The sequence below is a fragment of the Chiloscyllium punctatum genome, chromosome 42 (genome assembly GCF_047496795.1).
Source record: "Chiloscyllium punctatum isolate Juve2018m chromosome 42, sChiPun1.3, whole genome shotgun sequence".
NCBI lineage: Eukaryota > Metazoa > Chordata > Chondrichthyes > Orectolobiformes > Hemiscylliidae > Chiloscyllium > Chiloscyllium punctatum.
In genome coordinates this window covers 11,993,458-12,006,674 of record NC_092780.1, presented here as the reverse complement: position 1 = coordinate 12,006,674, position 13,217 = coordinate 11,993,458, and the positions used below count along the sequence as shown (strand labels likewise).

Below are 13,217 nucleotides of genomic sequence, written 5' to 3'. Positions count from 1 at the left end.
AACATTCTATCAGCTTTCCTAATTACTTGATGTATCTACAAATTTTTTTTTCAGTTCAAGCACAAGGACAACCAAACTGCTCTGCATCTCAGACCTCTGCATTCTCTCACCATCTAGAGCTGCTCTTTGGAGGGTCAGTGCAGACTTGATGGGCTGAATGACCTCCTTCTGCACTGTAGGGGTTCTACGATTCTATATCTTTTTGGTAGTCTCTTCATGTCCTCTTTAACATTTACTTTCCTAGTTATCTTTTGAGTCACCAGTCAATTTGGCAACAATATGTTCTGTCCCTTCACCCAAGTCATTGATATAAACAGTGAGGCTCCAACACAATCCCTGTGACACAGTGGATATTAGTTGGGGAGTAGGAATGAGGCTTATCTTTAATTTACCCACCTCCCTGTCACACTTCCTGGTCCTGGTCAGTTAGTTTATCCATAATTATCATTTATTCTACAAGAAGACTGATCATTTTATCAAAATACTGAGAGAGTTTGGATAGCACCTTCTATAGAAAAAGGAAAGTTTGTTCTCCAAATCATGAGTACAGTACAATATATTTATCATTCACAGAGTTAACATAAGAAGGTTTTGGCTTGAGGCACATGTTCAGATTTCGGAGTTATGTTTCTGGGTGGTGGCTTACCTCTTGGGTATTCTCAAAAGCCAACCGATGAAACATAGCTTTACTGACTGAATAACATGCTGTTGTAGATTGTAAACTGTTCTTTGTATTGCTCAGATAAGGAATAGTTGCTAATGTTGGTTGCACTAATAGATATTGGGAGAAGCTACAAAACAATAAGTAACATTATTCAGATTAGATTCCAGGACTCATTTAAATTTAGAAATTCCCTCCTATTATACACGCATATGTATCAATCTTTCTACCCCGTGTAAATAGATATAAAACACTGTTCCTGCCTAGATTCTGTGAATTACTGCAAAAATTGTGGTTCTTAAGATGCACAATAACCAAATGTTGAAAGCTATAATATTTGGACATTGCCATTTGAAATCCTGCCCTCCTAAGTGGGCTTTATTTCATATTTAATGTGGTTGGAGGAAAGGTTGCTTCTAAGAAGCTAAGTCTCATCTAGCTGCAGGGCTGACAATGCCGTGGCTCATTGAACAGGTTTATAAACATGTCTCCTGACAGCACCGGGGTAACGCAGAGTTCAGCTACTCCCAGAACAACACCAACACGTGCTACTACAGAGCTGACAAGAACTTTGCACAGGCCAAATGAGATATACTCTTAACACTAAGCACTGAAAAATAAACACCAGACAGTACTTCGGCAAAGTGCAGTAGCATATGATCTCATTCACATACGTTCATTCACAGACACACAGAGTCTAGCCTGGGTAACGAGAGCTAAAATGAGGGTGGGGAGGAGAATGCTACATCCTGGAAATCAAAATGAAAGAACAAATTAAACAACAGCCAAATGCGGCTAAAAGACAGCCTAAACATTTAGAAATTGAAAGCTGTTTGAAATGTTATAACCATCTATTCAGTTTTCCATTCTATTTGACTCGCTAAGCATTTCCTGTCAATGTACAGTACTTAATTTGGTTACAAAATCTCCCACTGCATTCATCTGCTCTAATGTTAAATGTATATCTGGACACAGGTTTTTGATCAAATTAAGTGGGCATTTATCTAGATATTACTGTAAAGATTTCCTTACATAACACGTTCACTATGCAGGAATACACATGGTCATATCAAGCACACTAAATAACGGGTCAGTCAAAGGGCCAGATAGTACAACAGTCACATACAAAAGGTATGATTAAATGAAAGATACATAATTAAAACAGTACAATGCCTATAATATACCTGAATATCAGAGAGACTAGTAGATCATGATGATAAACTTGCTGTGAGCCTTCAGTGTGTCAAGCAACCTATAAAGACTGCAATGATAATTCACAAGTATTTAGATGGGTCGGCCTGATAGTTAACTAACCTTTCAAAATATTTTAGAATGATGAGTTTATCAAAGATAGCAAAGATTGCTTTGCTGATCGCTGCACAAATCTGGATCATGATGTATTCGGAAATACCTTCTAATCTTGGAAAGCAATGCTGGTTTAAAGTTCATAATTGACTGACTATTAAGGTTGGATACAGTAACCTGCAGGTAAAATGGCTTCATAAACACAATCTATATTCCACACATTCAGAAGTGATGAGTACATGCAATTTTTTTAAAACCACATTTTTAAACAGCACTTGTGCCATTTTAAAGAAGAGAGCGAGAGGTAGTTCTGGTTTCCTGATCAATCCCTGAATCAATATCACAAAAGGCAGATTATTTGATAATTGTCACATTGCCGTCCATGAGAGCTCTATTCTACCTTGCAACAATGACTGCCCTTTGGTTCAAGGTATTCTGCTTGCAGACATCCTATAGTCAAGAAAGACTCCAGAAAGATTGCTGCTCTTCTGAAAGATTCTATTGCTGCACTAACATTTTCACCTCAATGTGCTCCTGCCAGTGTAATACACTTTGATTTAATGTAAAGCAAAATATTTCTCTAAACATAAACAAAAGTCTTTGCTGGAGGGATTCTATGAAATTCTATGAAAATAATCAATGAAATTATGGACAAAATATTTACTGTATTTTTTGCAGTTAATGTGGACAGAGTTAAAAAAAATGCATGCATCAGCTATTATACTTCATTGATATATATCGCAGTGGAATCCAATGGGATAATACAAAAGTAACACGTTCTGGATATTAATAATGGGCCATTGCATTTGATCATACAATCTGCTAAGTCTCCGAGCCATTGTTGCAATTTATCATTCCAATCCTTCCTGCAAGAGGTATACAACTTAAGGTCCATCAAACTCTGTCTCAGGCTTAATTCCTGATCTTTGCCCAGATCATCAGAAGTTGCAATGCCACACACATGACCTCAGTACCTTTCAAGTAGTGATGGGAAAAATATAATTCACCAAAGCTCCTGGTCACCATCCAGTGACCCCAGCTGGAAAGTGCATGTGTGACTGTTGGCTGAAGACCTGCTGACATTCACTGTCTAGACATGACGTATTAAGATTGGCCATATGGGTACATTGCTGGTAGATAGCCAGCTCCAATAGAACCATTTCAATAGTGGACATTGAGAAGAGAAAAGAAACCATTCCAGGCACAAAATTCAAAGAAAATTATAAACAACTTATCTAAGAAATAGATCTTCAAAGTTGAATATCCGACCTCTGTACTTAAATCTATACAATTCTAATTGACAATTAATTTTGATATATCTGAAAATTATTTTGTATTTACACAATTAGGTCATTTAGAAACATTCCAAGGTGTTTCACATGCAACTAATTTCTTTATGTTTTATTGCTGTTGTTAAATGGGTGAACCTGACCTCCATTTTGTGCACAGCAAGATTCAACAAACAGCATTGATAACCAGCCATATCTGTGTTGCTCAAGGGAAGGATGTTGGCTGTCTGGGTCTTCAACAGTCACTTGAACCAACACTAGAATATGCAGGATGGAAATATATATCGGAGCCGAGAATGTATTTAATAGAAACTTTGGTTTGCTGGGTTTGCTGAGGTAATTGTAATACTTCAAAATATTACCATCATACACGGAAGTGATATGAACACTCCAAATTTGTAATCTATGAAACATACAGAATAGCTTCACGTTCATTTATAAAGGTTCCTGCTAATGGTTGCCTCTTTACAGACCTGTGGCTTAACTACTAATTAAGGAGAAAAGGATGGATTTCCCAGTGAACATAAAATAATGGAAGTACATTGAACGGATTGAGGTTTAATTCCTTAAGTTTCCAAAGATGTAGTGCAAGGTTGGTTTCCAGGTGTTTGGCAGTTGGCATTCACATCTGTCTTCGGTCAAATAGAAACAAAACACTAGAGACACTGGAAATCTGACATATAAACACAGGGTGCTGGAGAACTCGGCAGGTCTCACTGTGGAGAGAGAAACTGAGTTAATGTTTCAAGTTTGCCAGACCTGCTGAGTTTCTCTGCTTTTTAGATTAGATTACCTACAGTGTGGAAACAGGCCCTTCGGCCCAACAAGTCCACACCGACCTGCCGAAGAGTAACCCACCCAGACCCATTTCCCTCTGACTAATGTGCCTAACACTATGGGCAATTTAGCATGGTCAATTCACCTGACCTGTACATCTTTGGACTGTGGGATGAAACCCGGAGGAAACCCACGCAGACACGGGGAGAATGTGCAAACTCCACACATTCTAAGACAGTCGTCTAAGGCTGGAAGGGAACCTCGGATCCTGGTGCTGTGAGGCAGCAGTGCTAACCACTAACCTTCAGTTAGTATTTTGGTATCAGTGTGCTACACACACAGAGGAGTAAGAAAATAACTTATCGAAGTTAGCAAGATCAATTTGAATTGGGTTGTTTATATTTAATTAATTGGGATCCTTCTGGTGGAATGGGAATCCCTCTCTCTGAGCTAAAAGGCCTTAGGTTCAGGTACTACATCAGGACTATGATGGTCATGGAGATGTGTCTTATAACATGTCCAAGCAGGTTGATTAAAATTGTCAGGTTTTATTAGAAGTGAAGAGGTACAGTCCAGTGTGGTAAAGGTTGGAGCTGCAATGCAGAATACTCCCATCAGTTCAGATGACTTTTGGCAACTTTGAGGGCATCAAAACAGGACCTGAGAACCAGACCAATTTTAAGAAGTATTTTGAATCCACAAAGGACAGACTCTACAGATTCCAATTAACAAAGAATTTTACGAAATTGAACCAGGGTGCAATCCCCTGAAAAAAATAGTTTTTTTTTAATTTTAGAAGAATTCTCACTTGAGAGTGGCCGGTGACTTATTTTGAAATAGAATGCTATGTACCATAGCGTCTTTTTTTCCTTTAGCATGGATATGAATGAAGTGGGCGAAAGAAAGGAAGGGCATTTCTTTGAAGAGCAGAGAATTAAAATAAACTCCTACACATTTTAAATAAAGATTTCAGTTTGATGAATCACCTCCTGGTTACTCATTTCACATTGGACTATTCTGACGAAGACAGTGCAAGGGGGAGCGGGAGCTCGCGTTTTAGATATAACTCGAACCCTAATCTCTCTGGGGGCCCATCCCGCTGTCTGTCCAAAATTCAAACACACACCCCGTCCTTTCGCCAGTGGGAGGTGCAATACTCAGTGGGTCATTGCAACAAGACAGACTCTAGAGGAAGGTGCTGCGCACGGAGGAGTATGTAACGCTAGGGAGAAGATGCAAACAAAGTTTGACTTGCGGTTTTTAATATTCATTTCCGTAAAATGGAGATGAAAGCAACCAGGCAGGTTAGGCGCACATACACAAGGCCAGTGTAACCTGCTGAAACTACCTCAAAAACACAGAAATGGCTCTTCAAGAAATTCCAGGATCGTATAACAACACAGGGAAGTAAATTTAGGGAGACAGACAGACTGAAATTAATTAAATAAGAGTGTTGGCCGCGAGAGGCGGTTGGTCAGGTTGACACTCAAGAGATAAGGTAAAACACACGGACAAAAAAAAAATCAGAGGAAGAGGGGAAAGCAGTGAGGCTGAAAAAGAGGGGAAAAGTAAATGTTGTAAGGCAGGATACTTATGTACAGGTAGCTATTTAACGATGGTGCAATGGGCCATAGGTGTCGGTATAAACTGTAAAGAGAGAATAAACTCCACGGACACAGAGGAGAAGGAGTGAAAATGGGGGAAGCAGAAACAAAAAAATATTAAAGTTCAGAAAATCCAAAAGGGAGAGAATATATTCTTTTCGAGAAAATACATTCGAGAAATGTCTACATTGCAACAAAGCCCAAACGGTTGAAGTTACTGTTACAAAGTGTAACTTCAGCACAGAATTATATGGGGAGGGGGGTGATCTTCTTGTCAATTTCCTTGCATTTGGTTACTCTAGTCTTGTTCAAAAGGTTGATGAAGCATCTCTCAATATCGCCAGTATCAATCAATTCTACAAGAAATATTTACAAGAAAATGAAAGAAGTGATAAGGATAACTCGTCATAAAGCACAATGCATGCTGCCAATGCAGTGAGTCGGAACTCCTCATATGTATGTACACTTTCCCCCAAACTGAGATTCATAGGTTGACTGTAATTCTTTTTAAAAATTTGCAGCACGTAAATTAAACTGTAAAAAACAATCAATTTGAATTTAAAAAGAGCATGTCGTTGGGTATCTTTGAAATTTTTATGTTATGCATTCTGCACGTTACGAATTTAAGCCCAACCCAACCCCTCCAAAAAATACATGCTCTTTCTCTGTGTAAAAAGCAGAGTTGCGATGCATTGTCTCTTTTTGCAAATGATCTAGACTCCCACCGGTTACCACACTTTGACAAGACTTCCTGGGCTTATAAAGCGTTTCTGCTGACGCTCTGGGGGCGTGAGGGGCGTTTTATCAGTGCTGGTTCTTTCCTATTAGCGTTGGTATCTCAATTCTTAAAGATGCGGCAATGTTTATTTTAAAGAACTCTTGTCCTTCTCCCGAAAAATAGTTGGGTATACGATACAGGCATCGAATTTTACAATACGCCGACTTTAGGTTCTATTAAAATTGCATGCAACTTCTATTCTAGGACTAGGTATCTAGTTGATTAGGAGCTGACTTGAGACAGATGGTAAGATGTAAGGTTGGGCTTTGCTGACGGGACTAACGCAGTCAAAAAATACAACAGCTACAATTGTGACCCTCCTCCGGTTAAGCTGAAGAGCCCCTGATGCTGGTGAATCCAACTCCCTGTGGGGAATGCGTTTGGGAGTGAACGGCGAGAGTTTGCCAGGGATCTGTCTCCTTCTCTTTGCAATCTTCCCGAGGTCCAGGCAGACTCTCTTGTCGAGCGAATTTGATCAGGATGTTTGGCGGAAGTTGCAAAGATGTCAAGACATGTGAAAGCGGGGGGGCGGGGGGAGGGAAGGATTTTGAAAAATAAATTATAAATCGTGTGGTCACGGGGAATCGAATGAAGCACTGGGCGTGTATGTGTAGTTTGCTTGGGAGGGTGAACACATTTAGATTTGTATATGCATAGCATAATTTCTTATGGTCTTATAGATCCATCCTACTTAATATTATTAATGTTGTACCACGTGGATCATTGATGTTGCAAAAGGTGATGAAGATAATCAGAATCTACCTTGATCTTGAAATTCCCATGAATTGTCACATCTTAAGAAAGAAAACCAAAAGAGATAGGGTCTTAAGCGTTTGCTTTTTGTCCAGTACTTAATGGGTTAACTGGCTTCGAGTTTACTGGTACCAATGAAGTGGAGCAATGAATCTCAAACCTCTATGTGGACCACATACTCTTAACAGATTGGCTGTGGTACAGGAACATGTGCACATACACACGCAGCAACAGGCTCGGGGTAATGAAGGAGCAGATTAAAATTTATAAACCTCAAACCGAGTCAATCATCAAGGCAAGTTGCTGAAATAGACAAGTGGCTGAGAGTGCCGTTTTGACCTGCCCTCAGTTTGAGTGAATATGTTACACAAATACTTTGAACATCCCCAGTCCATGAGCGGTACACTCCCAATAAAGAGTGCTTGAAAACTGTCTTTAAAAGGAGTCATCCTCGATTACAGGAAATTGGGTGTTTCTGAAATATGTGAGTGACAGGTGCGCCTTCAGGTCTGTTTCCCAAGGCAGATTCAAGCTACAGTTTATCATAGCCGATCGTGTTCGGAAAGAGTAAGAAGCCACCTGTGTCATCGAACGGTTTTTACATTAAAAACAAAGTGTTTCAGATTCGAGGGGAGTAGGTATATCTTCTGAGCTCTACCATTCAGTCTCTTTCAAACCCGGGTTTCAGCCGCTGGGGGTAGAGACGGAAAAAAGGGTACATCTTCAAATTTATGTATCACTCCCGCTCGCAATGACAAAAGCCTGAGCAAACATGGTCTGTGCAGACACTGGGGAGAGGGATTGAGAGGGTCTGTGCAGACACTGGGGAGAGGGATTGAGAGGGTCTGTGCAGACACTGGGGAGAGGGATTGAGAGGGTCTGTGCAGACACTGGGGAGAGGGATTGTGAGGGTCTGTGCAGACACTGGGGAGAGGGATTGTGAGGGTCTGTGCAGACACTGGGGAGAGGGATTGTGAGGGACAGTGGCGATTTCAAATGCAGTTTGGATGTTTTAAAGGTTTCTGAGGCAGGGTCGGACAGCAGATAAACAGTTTATGGCCAAGACACGAAATTGTACTCTTTGCGAGTCTTCCCCCAGCCTGGGTTAGATGAGAGGTCAATTTGAAATAGTCTCTTAGATAAAACCCTGATGCTAACCTGGAGATTGGACTGCCGTTCCTGAAAGGAAATTCCTCTAATCCTGACATCTGTCTGACTTCACCCAAGGTAAAATTGCCTCGATCGGGGGGAAAAAAAGCCCATAGGCCTGGAAGTTCATAACCAAACTTATGGCGCTCAAACCGATGTTGTCCAAAATTCATGAGCTACGCGGGCCAGGTATAGTGAGCCAGGAAGGGTCAGTCCTTCCTCAGGCATTTACGGGGTCTCCCGCCCTTCGGAGGCGTCCGGACAACTGGACAGTCGGGAGGAAAAGTGAAATTCTTTGGGAATGGGGGATAGATTTCGTCTGAAAGGAACGCTGTGTGTGTGTGTGTGAACAATGGGGAAGTGAGTCACTCTGGAAAGACGGCGGAACGCGGTTTGAAAGAGTGCACATTCGCTCGCCAAAATAAAACAACACGGGAAGCGGTCAAGCAATCCCCTTCCCCCGAACCCACACCCTTGTGTTTCTGTCAGGGAGGAGTTAGCAAGGCTTCCATTTTCATTATCGGCTGTAGAATTTATAATCTTCAGTCGAGAAGCGGGCAAAAAGAGAGAGAGAGAGAGAGAGAGAGATTGTGTTTCAAGTTTGGAAACCACACGCGCTCAGCGTAATCCTGAAACCCAGAGATTTGGTTTTGAAGAAGTTAACCTCAGACATGAAATGAAGCAAGTGTTCCGAGTGAGTGAGAGGGACAGAGAGAAAGAGAGAGAGATCAGTGAGTGTGGTGCAGGTTTGACCAGTCTGAATCTGCGACCTGAAATCTCCACGAGATTTGATGTGTTCCCTTCTGAAGCCGGACAATTCGGATTCAGAGCAGTTCCGTTCGAATTTCAGATTCGCTAACTCGGATTGCTCCAACGTTGTTGGGGGAGTGACACAGAACGCCAAATAAACAAGAACTCGGGTGTAAGAAGCACTCACCTGCCCTGCTTGGTGATGATCATCTCGGTCTGGTGTTTGTGAAATTTAGCCCAAAGCTGGTAATTGCAGAGGAGAATCTGCACTTTCCCGGCTGCTTGCAAGCCCGGCACGCCGTAGATGGATGTCCGCTGGAAGGAGGGAGCGTACGGGGCCGAGAAGGAGTCAGTGCCCGCTGAATAGACCTCGGCCCCGGGGGCTGGGTAGCTAGGCGCTCCGGGGACCTGCGCTCTCGTGGCGGGGTAAGGGCAGTTGGATAAAGTTGGACTCAGGAACCTGCTGGCGTTGCCCACGGAGATGCCAGCCGCCGAAATGTGTTGGCTGGGGTACGGGAGAGGGACAGAGTCCGGGTTGCTCTGGCACTGGTCAGCCGCTAGGTAGAACCGGTCCTGCATGCCATACCTCAGTTCGGGGAAATCTTGCATGGGTTTGGTATTCCTCTCGGCGTCTTTGCTGAAGTTCTCGCTGGACTCTGGCTGGTTCAACATGCTGATGGGGAAACTGGAGCCGGAATTTGGAGTCGATCCTCCCATGGACTGTCCAGAGAGAGAGAGAATTAAAGGAATAAAAAATGTGAAACTTTTGTTTTTAAGACCAAAACAAACAAAACAAAAAGGACCCTGAGCGTGATCACACTTGGAGATTGCTGTTGAATGTAATAATGTCCATTCTGGTTCTAAAGCCTCTTGTCTACCAGCCTCCCAGGTACCAGCTCCTGTTAAATATTACAGGCTGCAGCCTCAGGGTCTTTCTAATCCGATTGGCTCAGTCCTCATTAATAGGCAACATCAACCTGCTCCTCATTGGCTCTCTATTCGTATTTGCATAGTGAACTCTGATTCGTCCAATCACCCTCTCTGAGGCCCGGAGGAGGATGGGGGTGAGAGGATGAGGGAACCTCGGGAGGGAATGGGGCAAGAGGGTTAGGTGAGGGTGGGGGGAGAGGAATTGGGGGTGGGAAGAAAGTGAGTTTATAAGTGAATTTTTCATGTGAAATATATCAGTCAGCAATATCCGCAGTGGCAGCAGAACAGGAAGAAAGAGGAACTGACTCCAATATCAACTGTATTTTCTGGGGACAATTGAGTATACACTTTGGGGGTGGAGGGTGAGGGCTGCGTTATAACGTTATGGGTGCAAGAAGGCGAGGGTGCAGGATTGGGCAGCTTTTCAAAGCGAAACAAAAAATCTTTCGAGGCGTCCTACTGCTGCAGGGGTAGAAGGTCTCACCTGTCCCCGGAGGTGTGTCAAACCGTATCAGAATAGTTTTTTTTGTGTGTGTGATTTGAAGGTATCAGGACCGTCAAGACAGACGGAATAGCCTCTTTTTGCACTGGAAATGCGATTTATTTTTTAAAATGCTGTCTCTAAGACAATTCCGAGATCGGCAACCTTTCTAATCAAACACCAGGCCGGAACTCCTGTGATCAATTTGACTTCCAACTGAGTATTCAGTGAAACATGCACCATTTAGCATAGGTCGGATTTTCGCCTGTCATTTCCGTCTTCTGTTATTTGTAATTTCCCAAATACTGAAATAGTTTAATCCATTTGGGTTTGAACGGTTACTTGACTGCTCTCGATGGTTTTGATCTTACACATGATCCGCTCCCTGAGCTCAACTGTTAGAAACAATGTCGAATTCATTTGGAGAATACCAACTCTTGGTTGGGTGCGTGAGCCATCGGTATATAAAAAAACTCAATTTCGAAAATTCAATCAGATCGTTGCGAGAAATAACATAAAAAAGAAAGAGACACCACTCTCATCGTTTCCAGGAGTGTGGACTGGTGACCAACAGGAAAAAGGGGAGAGAATCAATATACACACACACACGCACAGACACAAACATACACATACATACACACGCATACACACATATACACATGGACACAGACACGCACACACATACATACACACATATACATGCACACTCAGACACACACATGCACACACACAGACACATACACACACACACATATACACACATACACATATACACACACACACACAGACACAAAATAACTAGTTAATCGGATCACACGCAAGTACTCAATTTGGAGTTTGTCTTCACATCAATTTACAGCAGTTTTGTCCGGTGCAATTCACCAGCCGCCCCCTGTTATAATCATCTTTACTTTATACTGGGGTGGGGGAGAGGGACGGCAGGTTAATGCTGATAAGAAATGTCTGTGTTAATTGTAAGCCAAACGATAATTGCGATACATATAGGGAGTGGAAATAGCATTAATAACCGTCTCCATCGCAAGTCTTAACCTTGAAAAAGCGCCATCTGAATGACAAACTAACAAGGTGAAACCCAGCTACCAGCACCCCTCCTTCCAATTCACTCGATGCGAAGAAAGGATATGATTTTTTTCTCTTGCTCCCTTGAAATAAAGGGGGCAGCGAATATGGGAAGCTGAAAATCCAGTGACATACCCAGTTTATGTCGCTGCCACAGTCCCCTGCAACTTTGCTATATTTTGGTGATAGACATGAATTCTGAAGAAAGGTCACGGGCTCGGACATTTCTCTCTCTACAGCTGATGCCAGACCGCAGTCGTTAGGAAGGGGATTTGATTAGCTGAGCAAACCAACATAAATTTATATATGGCAGCATCAGCAGTTCTTTGCTTTGTTATAAATGTATATGTCATTATTTAAGTAACTGGTGGGCTAAGCCAAAGAACATGTTTATGAAATGAATGATATACGTCGATAGTGTTTAAGGCTTATTTTAAAACAGCAAAAAGGCCAGAATTAAACGCGGAATTTCACAAAATATCTGTGATTTTTAAAAAAAATCCAGTCCACAGTAGCATGCCCTAGTGATATGTTATGTACTATTATTAAGGGCAATAATATAAATGTTTTTGTAGATTAGATTTTAAAATATATTTTCATCTCCGATGTTATGCACACATTATCAAGTTGTTTTATTCCTTTAATGTGAGGGCGATGCACCGATTTGAAATATTTGCAGTGTGTACGAAAAGGTAACTTTTAACGAGCGAATTTTTTTTTGTACATTGTTAAGAAGCCGATTGGTTTCAGTTGGATTTGCCAGATTTAATCAAACACCTTTTTAAATAATAGTTCGAATCAAAATATGTGATCCCCAGGTAAACCTGTACCTCCATGATCTAACAATACAAGATCCCTACTCTTTGCTTTCCTATGGACACCATACCGAATATATAACCATGATAGTTTAGGAGATGCTTTATTCAAGCCTTCCCTACGGTCTCTCTCCGTTTGGGAATTTATTCCCTTCTCTCCATTATCTTTGCAGTCGGGTTCCATTTGGTTCACCCTAAATTCATTGAGTTAATTAGCGTGAACAAAGTAGTGATTGAAACAAAACTTACATAAAATAACACAATGTAATTGGTGCGAACTTGGAAGATGTGGATAAATAGTAGGCTTCATAAATCACCTACGGCCAAAGAAGTAACTGGTGCCGTGTAAACATGTAAGTTAAATTATTCGATGCAATTGAATAGGTGTAGATTAAAAAAAATAAACACACACCCAGCCATTTTACATCTAAATGCGTCAACATCTGTTTTTGTATAAAATGCCAATTGGTTACTCTGTATATTTACAATATATCTCAAATACCATTTCTTTACAAGTGGCCATAGGTAAATGTTCATTTCCATATCCCACACCACTTTCCGCTCATTAGTCAAAAATGTATAATTTATTGTATAATTTTCCTGTATCGCAGGAAAACCTCTGCAAATACCTTCAATGTGCCTTAAAAGTGATCAGAGTTGGTGAAGGTTTCTATGTTACGCAATTAAAAAAATTACCATTTCACCTTAACATGTTCTGCAATCTATTATGTTTGTAATAAGCAACATTCTCAACAATAAAGAGCTCGCTCATCGAACACCAGGCTGGTTGGATTACCAGCGTGTTTAGATCTCTGCTCCCCTCGAGATGGAGAAATTGGGACGAT

At 41.5% G+C, this 13,217-nt stretch overlaps 1 protein-coding gene across 1 annotated transcript in view; it reads right to left on the bottom strand.

Annotated features, from left to right (window-relative positions):
* The window catches only part of tbx21 (T-box transcription factor 21), a 41,145-nt gene extending 31,183 nt beyond the window's left edge, over window positions 1-9,962 (bottom strand). Inside the window, exon 1 of the mRNA XM_072561400.1 lies at window positions 9,254-9,962. Coding sequence (XP_072417501.1) covers window positions 9,254-9,783 — 530 coding nt within the window. The 5' untranslated portion in view covers window positions 9,784-9,962. The remainder of the gene's footprint in view (window positions 1-9,253) is intronic.
* Window positions 9,963-13,217: the final 3,255 nt, after the last annotated feature.